Source organism: Haliaeetus albicilla, chromosome 16 (assembly GCF_947461875.1).
Source record: "Haliaeetus albicilla chromosome 16, bHalAlb1.1, whole genome shotgun sequence".
Taxonomy (NCBI): Eukaryota; Metazoa; Chordata; class Aves; order Accipitriformes; family Accipitridae; genus Haliaeetus; species Haliaeetus albicilla.
The window spans coordinates 16,174,387-16,193,417 of record NC_091498.1 but is presented as its reverse complement, the minus strand read 5'-3'; the positions used below and the strand labels follow the sequence as shown (position 1 = coordinate 16,193,417).

General features: G+C 45.8%; 3 protein-coding genes across 6 annotated transcripts in view; all 3 read left to right on the top strand.

The window, feature by feature from the left end:
* The window catches only part of OSBPL5 (oxysterol binding protein like 5), a 145,093-nt gene extending 141,652 nt beyond the window's left edge, over window positions 1-3,441 (top strand). The window contains exons 21-23 of one of the 3 annotated variants that reach the window (XM_069803672.1): window positions 194-311; window positions 954-1,056; window positions 2,102-3,441. In XM_069803672.1, coding sequence (XP_069659773.1) covers window positions 194-311; window positions 954-1,056; window positions 2,102-2,237 — 357 coding nt within the window. In that variant the 3' untranslated portion in view covers window positions 2,238-3,441. Of the gene's footprint in view, window positions 1-193; window positions 893-953; window positions 1,057-2,101 lie in introns of those variants that run through there. The other 2 variants (XM_069803671.1, XM_069803670.1) reach the window with 2 other exon arrangements.
* Window positions 3,442-4,971: 1,530 nt separating this feature from the next.
* On the top strand, window positions 4,972-15,777 carry LOC104312689 (tumor necrosis factor receptor superfamily member 10A). Its single transcript, XM_069803673.1, has 10 exons — window positions 4,972-5,254; window positions 6,679-6,772; window positions 7,654-7,785; window positions 7,992-8,103; window positions 8,702-8,775; window positions 9,470-9,562; window positions 10,551-10,585; window positions 13,371-13,691; window positions 14,167-14,215; window positions 15,055-15,777. The coding sequence occupies exons 1-10, from the start codon at window positions 5,219-5,221 to the stop codon at window positions 15,348-15,350; spliced, it is 1,242 nt and encodes a 413-aa protein (XP_069659774.1). The 5' UTR covers window positions 4,972-5,218; the 3' UTR covers window positions 15,351-15,777.
* Window positions 15,778-15,992: 215 nt separating this feature from the next.
* Window positions 15,993-19,031, top strand: part of CARS1 (cysteinyl-tRNA synthetase 1) — a 36,529-nt gene continuing 33,490 nt past the window's right edge. The window contains exon 1 of one of the 2 annotated variants that reach the window (XM_069803664.1): window positions 15,993-16,077. In XM_069803664.1, the coding sequence (XP_069659765.1) occupies window positions 16,053-16,077 (25 nt within the window). In that variant the 5' untranslated portion in view covers window positions 15,993-16,052. The remainder of the gene's footprint in view (window positions 16,078-19,031) is intronic. The other variant, XM_069803665.1, reaches the window with a different exon arrangement.

The window sequence follows — 19,031 nt, the reverse complement described above, 5'->3', positions numbered from 1 at the left end:
TCTGTGTGGGGCATGTGTGTAATATCCTTAACTAGCTGCCAGGAGCCCAACTACTAGCAATTGCTGAGAAAACAATCAAACTTTGCAATCTCACAGATACTCCCCAGCACCCCAAACTATTTTGTTTAAAGCCAAGCAGAAAACTCTTCTATTTGACAGTGACCAAGTCTCTTTTAATCCCTGTTTTATCCAGAGGTCTGCCAAAGACTGTAGGCGTCGCAAAGCCAGTGATCAGCCGTCCAACCACAGCCAGAATACAGAGAGCAGCTGTTCAACGCCAGAGTCGGTGCAGGAGCTCTCAGATGATGATGGCAAGTATTTGGCTATCACTGGGTCAGGCTTTTAATTTTCTTCCCTCGGTATCTTATTCCTTTAAGCCAGGCAGGCCTGGGACATTTCCCATCCCAGTTAATACCATGGGCCCATAGCCCAGAGGCAAACACAGAGAATGTTCTGCTTTTCTCTTCACCATACATACTGCTTCTCTTTCTGCCTTACACTATCCATGCCAACAAGGGCTTCCCAATTCCTGGCACAAACACATTGGAAAAATACACTGACATTCCAGTCAATGGATAGGAAACAGGCTTTTTTTCTCACTCCCTTTTCTCAGCCTTTGTTGGAGGTGACCTTGAACGTTTCAGAGATGGGGGCTGGTGTGAGCATTCCATTTGCCTCCCCTCAGCTGGGGAGCATGCTGCAAAAATTAGTTCCTGAGAGCTGAGAAGGGGCCCCAGGCCAGCGTCACGGGACCAGTTCCATTGACCTGGGTCTTCAGGGTGGAAGATTCTGTCCCCTGTCTCCTTCTCCCCATGTTTCCTCCTGAAAGTGTCTGCCTGGCTGTGACAATTTGATCACAGCCAGCCACTTGCTGGGTGAACCTGGTTTGGTTTTCATCACCACCACCAGAGATGGTGGTGCAAAACATAATGTCCTTCAATGCTTTGCCGCAGGATTTGAAAGCCTGTGCGCTCAGTGCGGGAGAGAAATGAATCACCTGAAGGAAATTCATTCAGCCGTCTTATCCCTACAGAGAGCCCAACAGGACATACACAGGTAACCACTTTCTCTCATCAAATCAATGATCTTAATGGACTAAAAATAGCCTGTGATATTTAACTCCTCCACTAAGGCCTTTGGAGTGTCCTTATCAGCTGCGGGGCTGTAGTTAACAACTGTTTCAATAGGTAACCTGTTAACACAGCGGAAAGGCAAACTCACCGCCTACTTGAAACAGTGAGGAAATGTTTTCATCTTAAGACTCTATTTATGGGGCAAAAAGCATCACCTCAGCCTGTTAAACACCTCTTGGCACTCCCAACTGCAAAACAGCTGCAAAAGTTGGGAGGGGCTGGGCCAGGTCCTGGCTATAAGTAAATCTCTGCTAGGCAAGAAGGTGTGGCGTCTCCCTTCTCATCAAGTATGTTATGAATGTGCTCAGTTTTCTGCAGAGATGCAGGTGTGTGGTCTGAAAACTGGGCTTCTTGGGTGAAAAGCACTAAATTCCCACTTTTTGTGTAAATTGCTAGTTGCTGTCTGAGGGATGCAGTGAGCACACCTGCTTAACCTACTGCTGGCAAAGGGCTTTGCCCCACAGACCTTTGTAGGGAGGTCAGGGGAGGTATTAACTGCCACACCTGCTCCAGGGAGCCCTGCTGATTCCCCTCTCCATCAGGATTATTATGCAGAACTCCTGAGGCTTCAGTGTGGTGGGATCACACATGAGGTCCACTGCTTCTGGATGCAGGAGCCATTGGTGATATGGCTTTAGCTTTTCTGTGCTGCTCTTGGGGGTATCCAGGGCAAGTTCTTGTATGTGGGAAGGTTGGGGCATAGGTTTGTGAGTGGGTGCTGGGTGAAGGGATTTCTTGGGATTTGTGCACTTACACCTTCTTATGCCAACCAGCATGCTCTGCCTGATCCAGCAGCAGCCAGAAGTATTTATCTTTCTGTTAAAAAAAGCGGAGGTGAAGTCTGCGGGGCAGAGTCCTGTACCTGTGAGGGTGTCTCTGATCCCAGTGTGGAAGCTCTGGGTATGCGCACATGTGTGAATGCAAACCTCCCTCTGACATGCAAATAAACATACTGCTTTCTTTTCCAGAAACCTCAGTGCTCTGAACAAAAAGTCCTTCCACAGGAAGGTCACTTCTGAAAGCTTCCTCCTGGACTCTCGCTGTTGGTTTCTCCTCTGCATCTTTCTTACGTGTCAACTATTCATTAATTATGTCTTCAAATAAAATCACTTCGTTTGGCAGCAATAACGATTACTGGCTGCAGGAGGGGGGCCACTCGCACAAGGAGCTCAGCGAGGCACCAAAGCACTTTAGAACCAACGTGGCAGAGGTGGAAGAAAGTTGAAAAACAAGGTTAAAAAGGGACCTAGGAACCTGCAAAACTTTGTTCCTGCAGATATGTAATTTTTGCCTTTTACGTGTACATCTTCAAGGACCTCTTAACCTGTACGGGCCTTAATGCTGAAGCCAAATGTAGCTTTAATTGTGCAATTTGTTTTCTATGTCTTGTCATTTTCTGATGCAATTAATAATTACCCAGCAGTATTGATACCCCCAAAATGGTAAACACCCCAGTGTTTTGGAAAGGTCATGCCGGCCTGGGTCATAGCTCTACGAGTGAGGGAGTGCAGTTGGGGAGCTGTAAAGAACTGATGTCCACGGTGCCTGTCCGGGTGCCTTTAATTATGGGAGGGAGCACACTTGGTCCAAAAAATCCACCCCCGGGATATTAAGTCATGATCTGTTTTGTCAGCACACGCAGAATGGGACCTCAGGATGTGTTTTATTTTCCATTCCACGGGAACTGTAAATATGCACAATTTCCTAGAGCCATTCCTCTTTAGGAAATGGGAAGTATTCAGTGAAAGCTCCTCCTTTGGTTACGGAGCTGACTGGTGTCCTGGATCAGGCCCATAGAGTGTAATGTCAGACACGCCTGTTTGTAAAACCTGGTCACTTATTATTATTGTTATTATTTGCTATATGGCTGTTTTATAATATCACACACTAGCATTGTAGAGAGGAATCCACTGCCCCAGGATAGACAAGAAGGATGGGAGCAGTATAGGTGTACCTGTGTTCGGTTGTAGGCACATTTATTGTCAAAGGTCAGGAAGGAGGAAGGGCTTTGCCACTGCATTGTTCAACTCTGTTAATAGTCTTCCTATTTTACACCATTTTTTAAAGATTTGCAATATTTTCTGTAGACTGCGGACAATACTAAGCCTTTCTTTTCTGGCCTGAAGTAGTTCCAAGTGGTAAGTACTGCTATATATACAGCCTTAAAATACTTAGTGGTGGTGCCAGTCTGGGCTATCTTTCAATGTAAATGTTTCCGAATTTTTAAGTACATTCCTCATCATATTCCCCAGTTAGGGGAAACCTGTTTGTGCTTGATATGTTGAAATAAAACTACACACAACTTTCAGTGGCAGTCTATCTGACAAATTATTTCTGTGTTTCAACTCAGTTTTGTGTTTTATAGCATTTTACAAGTAAACAACTCTTAGGCCATGCTTTTTAGAGGAAAAGCTACAGGAAAAGGCCTTCAAGAATCTCAGACGTAGGCCATAACTTAGAACAGCAATAGCACTTTGACACTCCTCTAGTTCAAATTGTCCATGTCTTTTCCTCAAATTGGAAAGAAAAGTGGTTGCCTTAATTTTCACTGTTGTACACATAAATGTACAGACTTGTCTTGAACTCAGAAAACCTTTATATTAAGGAAGTAACTTGATGATAGAGAATAGATAGTTCCATGGAGAGAACCACAACTCTCTGACATGAACAGACAGGATAAGAGCTGGCATCCGGAAGCTGACATTCAAGAACTAGATCTCAAACAATAAAGGGTGAGAGTGATTTTGTTACTAGCAAAAGTCTCCAGAAAACCACAGGATTCTTCATCCTTGAGGAATCATCTTTGAAGAATATCAACATTATCGATCTAGATCAGGTGCCTTTTTGAAGGACATCATCCTAGTCACTCCTTTCTGAGGAAGTCTGACCCGTGCTGCATGCAGCGTAAACCTCAGAGAGAGGGGATCCCCCTGGCCTCTGCCTGTCAAAGAATGCCCAGGTGCTAGTAACGCCTGCCTGGCTACGCAAAGTCCCGTAAGCACCTTGAAAGCGTCAGCTCCTAATGCTGTGCAAACTCGTCTGCTAATTTCCTGCCTAAATCTCCCTCTGAATGGGTAAGCAAGTCAGCACATCTCTGGCCTGTCAGCACAGCTTTCCTCATCACACACATCCCCCTTTGGGACCACTGATAGGAGCCTCTCCTCTTCTGTAGGGATATTTACATCTCCAGGGTACAAATGTACTCTGGGTTTGAGAAATGGTTACTTAAAAAAAAAAAAAAAAATCCTCAAACCCACCTGTGCTGAACAGGGAGCCTTCAGTAGGTGTAAAGCGAATGCTTGAAATTCTTTGGATCGTTTCCATTTTACCAAACTATGCACCCACAGGGATTTCACTGGGACTTGTTACTGCAGTTAAATAAAATAAACGCTGTTACCACGAGAGGAGCAGTTCAATGAAAGGAACTATTAACCTACATAAACTAATTATGCATCAGCAGAGGTGGAGTTTCTAACATTTACTGCTGCCGCCGCAGGGGATTAAAAAATATTCCAGAAAGGAACAATCTAAAATCCTCGTGCCATTAGTTTTAATCCAATTTCAACATCTGGAGGTGAATGTTCCTACGTGCCAGTTACATGCACGTGGAGGATGAAAGGTATTCTTGAGGAAAATCATGGCCAGAAATGTTATTCCTCGAGGAGGAATGACTGCTGTTGAAAAAGTCGAGAACCCTTTTAGCGCCTTAGAAAACCCAGTTACGCAGCCAGTTTGCGCGTTTTTGGAAAAATTCTCCTTTCACCTTTTGCCCCTCCTTTTCGCGATCAGCGAGTAGCCCTTCAGCAACACCACGTGAGCTTTGGGCGGAGAGACACGAATCGGGCCGTTTCCTAACGTGGTTTCCTCCTGCTCTTAGTAGGTGCAAAGCACGGTACCGGAGCACGTCCGAACGCACGACGTGACGTCCCGCCGCTCCTCCCGGAGGGCTCTGAGGCCCCGGAGCGGCGGGGGCGGGGGGCGGCCGCGAACCCGCCCCGGGGGCGGATAAAGCGTCGGCGGCGGCACCGCCGCAACGCCGTGCTGGGAGGAGCGGAGAGCGCAGCGGGGCCGCGGCGGGCGCTGCTATGGGGGCCGCGGGGCTGGCCGGGCGGCTGGTGCTGGTGAGTGCCGGGGCCGGGCCGGGCCGGGGGGACGGGACCTCTCTGGCCGGAGCCGCTGTTTGTGGGTAGGGGCACGTCCTCCGCCCGCTCGCCGCGAGTGGAGCTGGCACCTGGCCGCAGCCAGCCTCCAAATCCCTCCTGTTGGGGGGGGGGGGGGGGGGGCAGTCTTCCTCCAAGTCCAGTGTGGAGGAGCCGCGTGGGGTTTTCTCCCCTCCTCTTCCTCAGGAAACTTTAGTAACTTCCCCTAACTCTTTTTTTATTTTTTCGTGTCGCTTGAAGTTTCGAGAATCCTGAGTGAATACAGCTCTCCTAAGTCTAAACAGGGTAAGGGAGCGCAGCTCCCGTGCAGTTAGCCCAGCCCCGGGGTGCGGGGGGACGGGACGGGACACGACACACACACAGGTGGCGCCTCTCCCTAGCGCAGTCGCTGCCGCCCTTCCTTCTCTCCTCGGAAAAAAGAAAACTACAAGTCAGGAGTGAGGTCTCTAACAGTTCTCACGCTCTCCAGTTGTGAAATTGGTGGTTTTCTTAACTACGCGATTACGGGGAAGACTTTCAGCCCTCCCGGGGAGAGAGTTGAAAGAGCAGAGCTGCGAAAGCCGGGGAGTGGGGACTCCTGGTTTCAGCTTAGAAATTGGCCGCTGATGGCAGTTAGCGACGGGGAGCTCCGTGGCCGTCCCTTCCCCCCCTCCTGCCCCCGTTTTACCGCTTTCTCTCGCGTGTGTGCTCTCAGCGAGGGCTGTACCTCGGTGGTGCTCGCCGCTCGCTTCCTTTGGGAAGCACCTGGCTCTCCGGGGCTGGGAGGCTGGTCCAGGCGGCCCCTCCGCCGGAGGCTTGCTGAGGGGTGTGCGTCCCGCAGGTTTCTTTAAAAAAAAAAAAAAAAAAAAAAATCCTAATGCTCCTGTGGCTACAGTAAGTTATTTTTGTTAATGACTCAAGTGCTTGCTCCCTGCTTAAGATTACACAGACAGCGAGAAATGTTGGCTGAGGTCTCTGGGGCGTTTCCTCTGTTTTGCTGGAGGAAGACTAACGCTGACCCTCCTGAATTAAAAAGACGGGAGGAGGGAGAAATGAATCCCTTGCACAAGGCAGAAACCTCGGCCTCTGAAGTTCAGTTGCAGGGAATTAGTAAAAAGAAAATAAACGTTTAAAGTGGAGTTGCCTAAAACCCGCCAGCCGCTGCACGGTGCTGCTCTAACCCCAGCTTTGTGATTGTAATTACCACTGCTCTGCTCTAACCCCAGCTTTGTGATTGTAATTACGGCTGTGAGCAGCACACTTAGCAGAAATTAGTTTGGGTTTCCTTTGTGGCTTCCCATGAACTTCTGAATGTGTTTTCAAGTCTTTACAGGAACATCTCCCCGAGATGGTTATCGTGTCCTGGGAGGAGGAATCGCTCAAACACCTGTTTCTCTCTGCTGTAGGTTACGCTGCTGATAATGCCTGCAACCCGAGCAGAGGACTGCGGGGAGGGAGAATACCTACATGAAGGTCACTGCTGTGTGTCTTGTCCAGCAGGTAAGACTTCAGGCAGTTACAGCTGATAACAGCCATGATTTTTTTCCTCATGGAGATGACTGTGTCACTACTGGGTTTTTTTTGTTTTGTTTTTTACCTTGCATCTGGTGAAAGTGTAAGCCCGGTTGGAGCTGAGGTGGCTCCTTGCTGCTGTTAAGGCCGGGCTCCATTTTGAAGTGAGACCGCCTTGCGCAATAGGTGGTGACTGGGAGAGGTGCCTTGGTAGCAAGCCAGGAAGCCTCTGCCAGCTGTTGAGGATGATCAAAGTTATGTGGTGGTGGTTTGTTTGTTTGTTTAAAAAAACCAAAACAACCAAACAACAAAAAAACCCCACAAAAAACCAACCACCACACTTTAGCACAAAGAACAGGCCTGGGGGAATTCTGGTATTTCTGTGTCTGTAGGTAAAACTTTGGTTTGCCTTTGCTCTCCCCTCCTTGCTCAGTGTGTGTAGAGTTAACAAGCTTTGTGCCAAGCACCCTACCCTTAGACAGTATCAGGGAGCTATCAGGTGTATTTAGAGATAATTCAGACAAAGGAGAAGAGAGGCTGTTAGAAGCAATTCTCCCTGTGCTTGCCGTGCCCCTTCAGAGGAGATGGCGCTGGCCACACGTGTGACTCCGAGCTGCCGCAGTGAGTCATCCTTGTCCCAGCCGAGGCCCGTCTGGATGCCTCACTTGCCACCGCTCCCTGTCTGAGCGGCAAGCTGCGAACATGCCTCCTCCTCACCCTGCTGCACAGCTCTGATCACGCGGCGTGCCGTTTGCTTGCGAAGAAAGGTTGAACTTTCACCAAAATGGCTTTGTCTTGTAACATCCTGTTATAGTCCTCTGCCTGTTAAATGATCCCTTGAGACTGCTGCCGGTTCTCCTCTTCCACAGGTACTTACGTTGTTCAGCACTGCAGTGCTCCGCATTTGAGAGGAAGATGTGTCCCTTGCACCAAAGGAGAGGGTTATACCGCCCACGAGAATGGCTTGGAAGAATGCTTGCTGTGCAGACAGTGCAAAGAGGGTACCAAGCACAACTTTGATGAAACCTTAACCCTTTTCCCCTTTTTTTTAACGTGGAAAGCCTGGTCCTCTGGGGTTTTTTGTGCTTCCAGTCATTGAGAATATTGAACTTATAAATAAATTGCCTTTATGGCCTGAGTATAATTTTTGCACAGTTGTAGAGAGTCACAACTTTTATATTTACTTTGTCACTTATATTATTTTTAGATCAGATAACTTTGCGACCCTGTACTCTGACGCATGATACTGAATGCCAGTGCAAACAAGGATATTTCTGCCCTGCTGAGGGCTGTGAAATATGTCAGAGATGTAGTACAATGTAAGTTTGATAATGAATATAATTGATTGTGTTCCTTCTAGGGAATGTTAGAGCTATGGCCCGATCTCTGCCAATACCTAACGCATGTTATTAGGCTCTAAATAATTGCCCTGAAGCCAAATTGCATTATTCATGCATTTAAATTTTAGGTGTCAAAATGCATGAGGTTCAGACCTAGAAAGATATGGATTGTGGTATTGTTGTGCTTGTTGCTTATGGCTGTAAGCTTACAGTTTGCATGTCTTCAGATGAGTACTCCCCACGTACACATTTGAATGAGCTTTGTAGCAACCAGTTCAAAATTTTTGGAGGTAGAACCACCTGTTGAAGGAAACTAACTGTGCATGAATAATGTATTCTGTGGGGTTTTTTTTCTCTGCCACTTAGAGGCTAACATACATGAGCTTTATCTGCTTTGCTTCTATTTAATCTTGTAGTATTATCTTGGGTTGTTTAAAGGTGTACTTCTAACACAGTTATCTGTTTATGCATGTTCTGTTCACGTCTCTAAGCTCTGCCTGAAAAAAAATCAGGCCTGGGCAGAGCTACATATTGTTCTGGAAATGTTGATACAACCTTATGTTGCCATCCACTTCAGGTGTCCAGAAGGGAAAGAAATTGTGCAGAATTGCAATGCAACTATGGACCTAGGATGTGGCTTACCCGATCAAGGTCTGGTACAGAAATACCACTCAGCTTGGTTTGTTGGGTCTGTGGCTTCAGGCTAATAACACCAGAGCAGTCTGTAAAACAGTGGCTTGAACCACTGTAGCATGTTTAAGAGCTTCTGTATTTTAGTCTGCTAAAGAAGTTCTCAAAGGGGTTGGAGTGACAAACCATCTTAAATTTCACGTGGAGAAAAGCTACGTGTATTGTTGGGTTTTCAAAGTTGCAACAGTGACACTGTTGAACATTACCAATTGTGCAAAGATTTCTTTCATGTTTTCTATGGCTGAGAAGCTGCATATGGAGTGGCTTTCTCTTCTGCTGGTAGATAGCTTCTGCTGGACTAGAGAAAGAAGGAACTGACACTACCAAGGCTACAGCACCTGAAGCTCATTGGCACCTTTTGTGTATTTGCTTTCCCCTTTTCTTAAATGTCTCTTCAGAAAGCCTTGCAGAAGTTGTACTGCAGCTCTGTGCAGAATCCCCCACTGCCTTTGGGATAATGATGTGCAGTGCAAAGGAGTACATGCACATTCAAGTCAGCTGATAGTCCCAGTGCCTTTTCCAGGACAAGCTAGCTGGGTCATTGTACTAGTGCTGAGCTTTGGTTGTTCTCTAGGACAGCAGGGAAGACTTGCACTTCAGAATATCTTGTCTGGAGTCTTCTTCAGTACTAATTTTATTCATTTTTCCTTCCCAGGAAGCACCGCTCTTGTTTGGATTATTGTGATTATTTTGGTGGTTGGTGGTTTGTTGCTGTTCTTTGTAATTAGAAGGCTGAAGGGTAATGAAGGTAACTGCTTGATTACTACCCATAAACTTTCCAGAACTAGGCAAAGCATGCACTAAGGCTATCCCTGGTTTTTGTATTACCTTATGGGGGACCTGTTTAAGCTCTAGCTCATTTAGTATGTGATTCAATTAAGTAACTCCTGTATAATGGAGACTAGTTTTGTTCAGTAAATAAAATGCACAAACTTTAACTATGAGCTTTCTTATTTTGCTGACAGATGCCTTTGCTTCAAAGCAAGATTAGGGTAAGGTCCTTAAAAGGACTTTCCCTATCTACTTGCATTGTACTGGCAAAGAGTGAGAAAAACCTACACAAGCTCAGATGTATGGGGCAAGAAGTAGCAGCTAATTAGACCATTAACTACTTTCATTCACTGTGTTTGGCTATGGAGACTCTTTCTACAAATTGTTGCCCTTTCATCATTTGAGCCTCTTAACATGAATGTTAGGTTGATAAGTCTTGTGTGAATTAATTTTTTTTTTAGTGGAAATTGAGATGTTTTCCTGAGAAACTTTCCATTACTGCATATTAAAGTGTTTTTGCAACTAGTTTAGTTAGAATAATGTTGAAAATTATTCTAAATTTTGAATGTTTGTTCAAATCATGTCTTACTGATTGTATTGTAGTAAAGACAATTTCTGCCTTCTCTTCTGTATTGCAATAGCACACAAAAATGCTAAGAAGCATAAGCTGGAGGGGAGGGAGGGTGAAAGAGTGGCTTAAAAGCCAAACTGCATCTTGTGGTCTGTATTTTACTAAGCAGGACTCATCATCCCCTGTATGAAGGCACAGTGTTTGTGCTGTTGGTGGAAGCTAAGGGTAGTACTCTCATGAAATGTATGACAGGTCAAGGAACTAAATGGCTCGTATTAGAGCTTTGGTTTGTGTTATGAATGTGTCTACTGCATGTAAGTCTTGTGTGAATTCAGCTATGTTTAAGTTGCTGCAATTCCTAAAATTTTCTTAAGACATTTATCTTGTTTTCCAGCTGCTTCAATTGATAAAGATGCAGAGAAAGGTCTGGTAAGTATATGATGGATCAAGTGCTTCATCTCAGTTTTGCGCAGCTTAATTGTGCGCTGCTTAACTGTACCTGATACATAGCTCAATGTTTGTCTCACTGTAGACCTCTGGTAGGATGTGTTCCTGTGATGTAACAAGTTGTGATTCATACAGGGCCAGATGTTAGTGAGGGCCTGATACATTCATTAGCTGCATGTGTCCATTGCAGTTGGCCTTTCCAGTACTTCCCTTGGACACATTCCAGAGCCTGTGGCCAGGATGTTTTGGAAGTTGAAAAAAATTAGGCTAAGTGCAAGCTTTCGCTTCAAACTGTCTCCAAGTGATGCCTTGATTCAATTGGTTCTTTGCTGCTTCATGTGTATATTCCACAGGCAATGTCAGCTATCACTTCCCTGCATAGTGGTGTTCTAGCTGTCCTTGCATTTTTTACTACAACATTATTTGTTCATAAGACTTACTTCTCTTGATCCAGCAAAGTGACTGAGTCTTCCTGCCTTTGGGCTTGTGTCACAAGCTGCAGGACCTGGCAGTCTAACTTCTTGGTCCTAGACATTCCTATAAGACAAAGGGGTTCAGGGCTCAGAGCAGACCAGCTCACAAGTACATCCCTGAAAAGGGTTTACCACGCTAAGGCTGGCTACTGGCATATGTTCCACTTTAAAGCTAGGTTCACCCTGGCCTTCTGTAGTCAAACACTATTTCAGAACCTTACTGTTTCAGTCTAAAAAGACTGTTGGTAGTCTAGCGTTTTGCAAGATAAATACAAGACTAGCTTGTATTCAGCTAGTCTAGCTTTAGCTTCTCTATTTAGAAGCTATACTCCTAACAATACAGTGAGGCAAAAATGAGCTTACTATACTATAACTAACTATACTAATGGTATAGTTGATGTGTAACACCAAGCTGTAAAACAAATGTTTATCTTGATGAGGATCTAAGAAAGGCGTACAGATTCCTTTCGTAGCACATGTACAGCATCTTTTTCTCCCTGCTGCATTTCTTGTCCCCCACCCAATGCATGCACTGCTCACCTGGTGTATGAGCTCTTGTCCGATCTTACTAGTTAGACATTTCAAGTAATTAAATGCATCTTAATTATGTCACAAATACTTGAAGACTGAAGAAACAGAATTGAAAGATCTGTTAAAAACATCACCTTAAACTCTTCTCTTTTTTTTTAAGGTCTGTAAGTGGCTCAAATATGTGAATCGCCCATGGGTTTTTGTTGGGTTGTGGTCCCCCCCACGCCCTGGCCAGATTTGCAGCACTTCATGTATTCGTAGAAGCTGATGAAGAAACATGACAAAACCTGGTCAAAATGGTGTAGCATGGGAGTAGGCAAACATAACATCTCTTTAATTTGAATAAAATGGTTATAGAATAATGCAGTTGCAAATCAGTGTATAGTGACAGCTCTGATGTAAGAGTTGTCACAGACTTCAGTTGCAATGTCTGTGCACTTGGAGTGTTTGTGCTACTGTAACAAAAAGCTTATCTGCTAAGGAGAGTTACATTGATGTGATCCTGAGACCAGGCATTTGGGCACCAACACACTGTCCTTTCCAAAGTACCAGTGAATTTGTACTGCTGTAAAAAAAAAAAAAAAAAAACCAAAAAAAAAACCCCAAACCTGCTGATACTTTATTTCATTCCAGAATAGAACTTCAGCTATTAGCCATGCTGTGTACCTTCAGTCACTCAGTTACCTATTTAAGAGCTATTCTGTATAAATAGGATCAACTTGTTTAACCTGTTTGCACCCTTAAACAGAAAGTGGATTCAATGAGGGTGATGTACAACTACATGTGTGATGCATGGGGTGGTTCCCCTCACATCCCTGCTTACGCATGTTGGTCACATGATTATGTCACACATCGGTCACTGACCTTGTGAAAACAGGAATCACACTGGCTTATGCTCACGGAGGAACTGTACCTTAACAAACACAGGTCTTGTTGGAAAAACAGTCACTCCTTGCCCTCATTTTCCACCTTTAAAAAAAAATAAATTCCTAAAGCTTTCCAGTTCTAGCACTAGCTCATAAGCTAGATAGATGGTGGTCTGCTTTGTATGTGTATGGTTCTTGATGAGTTGGAGCTATACTCCCTGGCATGTGCTTGTTTAATGTATTGACAATGCTAGAAATGGTGCAGCCCTCCTCGCTTGCTTCCCTCTTTGTCCCCTCACAAAAGCTATGAAATGTGCATTGGTGTTCACTGGCTTCTTTCGACTGATTCTAGTTTGTGAATCTGCCAGAAAAACTAATCCAGCCAAAAAAAAAAAGCCCAAGTTAGTGCACTTACATGGAGCTGATAGGCTATTATCAGCTTGGTAAAAGCTCCAAGAGCATCAGCCTGGATACAATGATAGGCTTGAGGCCCCTGTTGCTGTTAAGTCAGCTCAGGTGTAGCAAGGAAATTTAATTTTCTCCTGCCTCAGGAAGGGTGCATACCTTCCATGTGTAGGGAGGAGCAAGCAGCAGTACACACCAGTGAAAACATTAGGAAAAGTTTCCTGTGTTTGTTGTGGAAGTAGCCTGTGCGCCTTATTCCACAGACCAGTGGGAGCAGAATAGCCAGCAAATTGGAGAGTTAGGCTCTGAAACCATTTGAAGTCCAAGTCTATAAAGGCTGTAACTTTGGTATGTTTGTAACTGCCAAATTAGCAGCTCTTCCATTATTTCTCTGACATCTGGTGACTTTAAGTATTTTGTTTTCTTCCTCCAGACTGTCCTTGAAGGCCTACCTATGAAACATCTCTTAAAATATGTTCTTATTCCTTACAGGAGTCTGAGGGCAGTACTGAAAGCCTCATTTTACCAGAAGTGGAGACACCTGCAAATAATGCGGCCAAGCCAGAGGGTGGGAACTCTGGTGAGAGCCCAGAGGGCCCAGCACAACCCAATGTTAACTTGGAAGTAAAAAACACATCACCAGAGGAAAACAGTGTTGTGCTTTCTGAGTGGGGCACCATCCTGCGCCAGATGGAAAGGTGCTGGAGGAGGATCGCTGAGTCTTCGCTACCAGCAAAAACTGGGCAGAATCCTGCTTTTCATCAGAATGCCCCATTTAATATACCTGGTGGTAGGATGCCAGCAAACTGCATGGTAAGTGTGTGTGTGTGTGAAATTATCATTGTATTTGCTCTGCTACACATGTAATTTTAGCTGAGTTCTTAACTATTCCTTGAGTGATAGATGCTGTTTTCAGGCAGAACAATAGGGAAGAGGAGGCTTTGCCTTAAAGATGCAATAGAAAGTATGAGAAGGGGTACCTTGGGAAAGCAAACTTCAGTCTCAGGTTTAATCTGCTCTGCCTCTCTCATCTCCCTGTTCAGCATTTACACAGAAGCTATTCTTTTGCAATAGCAGCAAATATGTTGCCTTGTTGCTTCACTTCGGAGTTAGCAGCATGGCTGTTTCAGCATGCAATTTTCTTTACTCAAATACTTTCAGCTGTGCTGTGAAATCTGCCCCTTGCCCCCTTATTGGCATGTGTGCTGTGGAAGCAAGCTATCAAGTAGCTCAGGAATAATTGAAGTGCTCTGATATGTTGGAGTAACAGTCCAACTTTGTATTACAGGTACGAGAACCAAAGTGTCAAATAATTGTTAAAGATCTCTCTCCAAAAGGTAAGTATTCCCTAAATTGATAGTACTTGGAATTTGTTTTTTTCCTGTTGACTTTAGTCTATGTAAGGAATAGTGTAGGGAGGCTAATGAATATTGCTTAGGCTACAAGGCTTTCAGTTTATTGTAAAATATGCCGAAACAGGATTATTGCTACGTTTGGGAGATGTTGTAATCCCTGTGGTGAATTGTTCTACTTTAAAGCATGGCTTTTCTGCAGAGGAGTATAGCGCAGTCATGCTTTTAAGAATAAGAATGGTACAAAATTTTTTGGTATGTTTTAAACAAGTCTGCATTGCAGCAGCGTACTCTGCCTTAATGAGTGAGGTGTAGGTCAGACCAGGAGATCTTTCTGTCAAATGTCCGCTCACATGGAAGTCTGCATCGAATCCCCATACATCTACCGGTACGCAGCACGTTGGATGTGCTGGATGTCCAAGCGACGGGTTTTGCTCGTGCTGGTCTTGGTGTGGCAAACCTATACCAGTAGCATACTGAAGTGGTTATAGCCTCCTGTTGAGTGGCCCTATTAAGCTTAAGTGAAGACATGCAGGCCAATGAAACCTTCCCCAAAACCGCCTTTACTGAATGGTGTCTCGTCTTAAGAAACTACTTTTGAGATATGTAGACTGATACCTTTGGCTTCTTTCAAGATCGCTCAGTGGGAAACCTATTGGTCCTGCTGCTGCTTAGGTGCTAAACCTGGCCTTGCTGCTGCTGTTTGGTCTGTGCATGTATTGGCTGAAAATTAATGGGAAAGCATGTATGTTAGCTATGGGGAAAAAAAAAAAATCTGTATTTTAAAACTGACGCTGATGTGTGTTGTGTGTTTTTTCTTTCAGAACTGAGAGATAGCTATGGGGCCTTTATAAATGAAGTACCACGGAGAAAATGGAAGCAGCTTATGAGAGCTCATCTGCAGGAAAATGATATAGTTAAAATTATTAATGACTTTCCTAATGATATAGAAGAGCAGTCTTATCAGATGCTTCTCGCCTGGAAAAACACACTGGGAGAGAAACAATCTATTATTAAATTACTGGATGAGTTAAGGTACCTAGATACCAAGGCTTATGATAACGTATTGAACACTTTAAAAAGTAATGGCATTATAAGTAAATTAGAAACTACAGATTAATGTTTACGATGAACTTCAGAAATGCTCCTGTGTACATATATGTCTACAACCTTCCTGTAAATGAGGACGTCAACAAACTGCTAGTAAAAGCGACGGGGCGGACTTGATCTCCTCACCTTCACGCGGGGAGCTGGAAGTGATTTAACACCTTCGGTGTTCACACGGACTCCGGTTGTCGCGCTCGCTGGGGCCTTTGAGTTGTCTGGTATTAAACTCGGACGCCAGCTTGGGAGCGAGGTGCTCCAGCTGGCGCTTCCCTTCGCGCGGGGCAGGACCGTGCTGTTTGAGCCTGGGCAGCGGGAACGAAGAGGCCGCTGCCGTTTTTGAGGGGACTGCAGCGCTTCGGCTTCCGAACGATCGCGTTCCGTGTTGTGCTCAGAACCGCTAACGTTTGAAGCGGAGCAATAAAAGCCCGGTTGAGCCACAAGCTGGGGTTGACTCTGGGCGCTTCTTGTCCGCGGGCGGGAGGCGCTGTGAGGGGAGCCGGTTCCCGGCCGGCCGCGGTGAGCCGCTGCGGCGCGACGGCCGCTGCTGAGGAGAGGGAGCCCGCCCGCCGGCTCGGCGGGAAGGCGGCGTCCCCCCGTTGCCGTGGTGACGCGGGGCGCCCGTCGGAAGTAGCGTAGCGGCGGGCGGGGCGGGGCGGGGCGACGCTTCCGGGCACGCTGTTGCATCAGCTCGCGAGCGAGGGGAGGAGGCGGCGGGATGGCAGCGGCCGCCGCCGAGCAGGGTAGGTCGGCGACCGGCGCCGCGGAGGCCCGGCGGGGCGGGGCGAGGGGTCCTCCGGGGTTGTCGCGGCGTGGCGGGGGCTGGTGCCGCGGCTCCGCCGCTGTCACGGTGTCAGGCGGGAGCCGTGACGTCAGGCGGCGGCGGCGGGACGGGACACCGCCGACCCGGCGCCCTGTCACGGCGGCTGAGGCGGCGGGGCGGGAAATGGCGGCTGGGGGCGTCCTGCGGCCTCCTCAGCGCGTCCCTCGGGGCCTGCGGCGGCGGGGTCCCCCCCGAACGCGCTCTTGGGGTGTGCTGGGGGGGTGGCGCGGGGCGGGCAGCCATCGGCCGTCACGACGTGCTTGGGGCAGAGGCGACGTGTGAAATCGGCCCCCGCGCCCGGTGTTGGGTGGGTGCCCCCGGGGAGGTCGCCTGCGTCCCGCGGTGGTGGGTGACGCGTAAGCAGCTGCTGATGCCGCTTCAGGGTATCGAAGTGCGGCGTGTGCCTGGGGTAGGGGGAAACGTGGATCTATAGGTGCCAGCTGCATCTCTCACGCTGGCGCCTATGGATCGGAGGACCTCTGGCGCCTTGTGAGACGGCGGGATCCACATCGTGCCTCGCCACTAATGTAAAGGTTAATGATGACACCTGGTGATCTGTGGAAAAAACTCGGAGCTTCTCACTACTGAAGTTTGGAAACAGCTGTTCTCCAGCTTGCTGCGTTCGAAGAGACGTTGGGTGGCTGGCAGACTGCTTAGTCAGTTGTGTGCTTATCACCGCATCGTCTGCTCTCTTTCACCTGCCTCTGTCTCCCATACTCTTTCCTGGTTATCTGTGTTCTCCCTTGAACTCACGTCTGAACTTTTTGACTTTTCCGGAGGTTTTTTTGTGGTTGTGTTTTAATGATGGGTTATACTACGCTCTTCCATATGGAAGGAGGGCCAGGGTAGTCCTATAATTTTTGGCACTACTGTAGCAAATGGAAACTTGGAATACCAGTCATACAAGTATGAAATACCATTATGGCATGTTGGGTTGGAAATTTCTGTCATTCCAGTTAAGGATCTGTAGATTCAAAGATTTTGCCCCTTTTTCTTTGTTACTGAAAGTTACTTTGCTCATCACAAGTAATGTTTCTACGTAAGGGATTCCAGAAACATTTATTGTTGTCAAGGGACTGGCATCTTCAGATGTTTTCAATATTTTAGTTAAGGTAGGGGGGAAAACCTCCCCACCAAAGGCTCAGTTCAGGTGTGCTTTAAGAAACTTCTTAGTTAAGTTTATTATCGGGCAAATAGTATTTGCTTTTTACTGAAATTGTAATTGTTACATTTAGTTTCAGTTCAGGAAAAGTGGAACTTACAGGGCTCAAGTGACTAGGACTGACAAGCTGTTCCTTGGTGGGCTACTCCCATCTTAAAAATCCCTGCTCTGCTAAAAGCCTCTTGAACCTTGTGTATGAGTCTTGAAAAGTCCTTTGTCTCTGTGTGTGTCTGTGCTGTGTCTTGCATAAATGGGATAGCTGCATTGGTTCAGTTCTTCTGAAATTTTTATGGAAAAGGGTAATTTGTCTTGGCTGAGCACATAGTTGGACTTCCTTCCAAAGCTACCAGAGTGGCCAGACGGAATGATAAATGGCCCGTTTGGAGCTGTATTAATAATGAGATGTTATGCTTATCTTTTATGAGTTGTTTTAAATTTGTGAAAGCCAAGTTGGAAGAGAAATGACATTTTAAAATGTTCAGAAACATCTAAGATTTCTTCTCTGGGAATGCCTCTGCAGAAATCCCAGAACATTTCAGTTGTCATCTAATTATGACTGACAAGGTTAGCAGGTTCAGAGAAGCTCAGGAAACCTAATTTTTCCCTGAAGCAAAGTAACTCCCTGTTTTTGTGTCAGCTAGCTTACTGCCTGCTTTATGGCTTTTCTGTCTTTACTTTGCTGTCAACACCTTCAAGGAACAGAGGTTTTCTTTGTCAAGTTAATAAAAGTGAAAAATTTCCATCAAGTTTGGTATTGTGTGAGTTACACATCTTGATTAAACTTCAAAAGGTATTTTATGTGCAAATAAAATATAGAAGCGATTTATGACTTTGAGTCTGTGTGTGTTGCTACAGTCTCGCAGACAAATTCCCAGTGTCCTTTAGTAGTCTCCGAAGCACTTCATGCATGGAAAGAAGAATGTGTGACAATTATATCGCCCAAAGAGATTGTACACCGACAGTTATTATATGAGAACTGTATTAATGTCTACAGTGGAATTTTTTTGAAACAACTTTTTATTCCGGGGGGAGTGTTACATGAACATTCATTCTTGTGATTTTTCAAGGTTATTTTGCTACCTTTCCAACACTTGTGCTCGGTGCTTGTTTTCTGAGCGGAGTTGCTCTTCAGTGGTATGATTTGATGTCTACGGATCATTCCATTCACATGAGTTAACATTCAGTGTTATGCATCAGCTCTGTAATACTCCTGTGTTTCTGTTGTGAAGATGACACTTCCTAATGCAATTGAGTAGTAGCAACTGTAATTTTTCTGTTTTGGGAGGGGAAAAAAATTGCAGTCAGAGAGAAGGGCTATTTCTTAACCTGGTTTCCTAAAGCAACAGGTGTAAAACAGGTCAGATGTATATATGTCCATTGACCCTTCTCCCTCAATAGTTTTTGAATCCATTGATTGGTATTAATTATGTTTGTCAGTGGGCTGCCTCTTGCACACAGTTGGCAAACTAAGCAAAGATGGGTTGGAGCTGTGCAGGAGGATGGGGATACTGAAGTGTATGGGGAGAGAGGATGAAGCACTTCGGAGGTACCAGGAAATATTTCACTGGGAGTGTGTGAAGAATTAAAGGTGTTGACAGGCACTGAGGGCGGGGGGGAACTGAGGATGCAGAATAGAAATCACAGAAGAACAAGATTCTGTAGATTTACTATTCTCGCTTTTAGTAGCGATATAAATGAAATCGGAACAGATT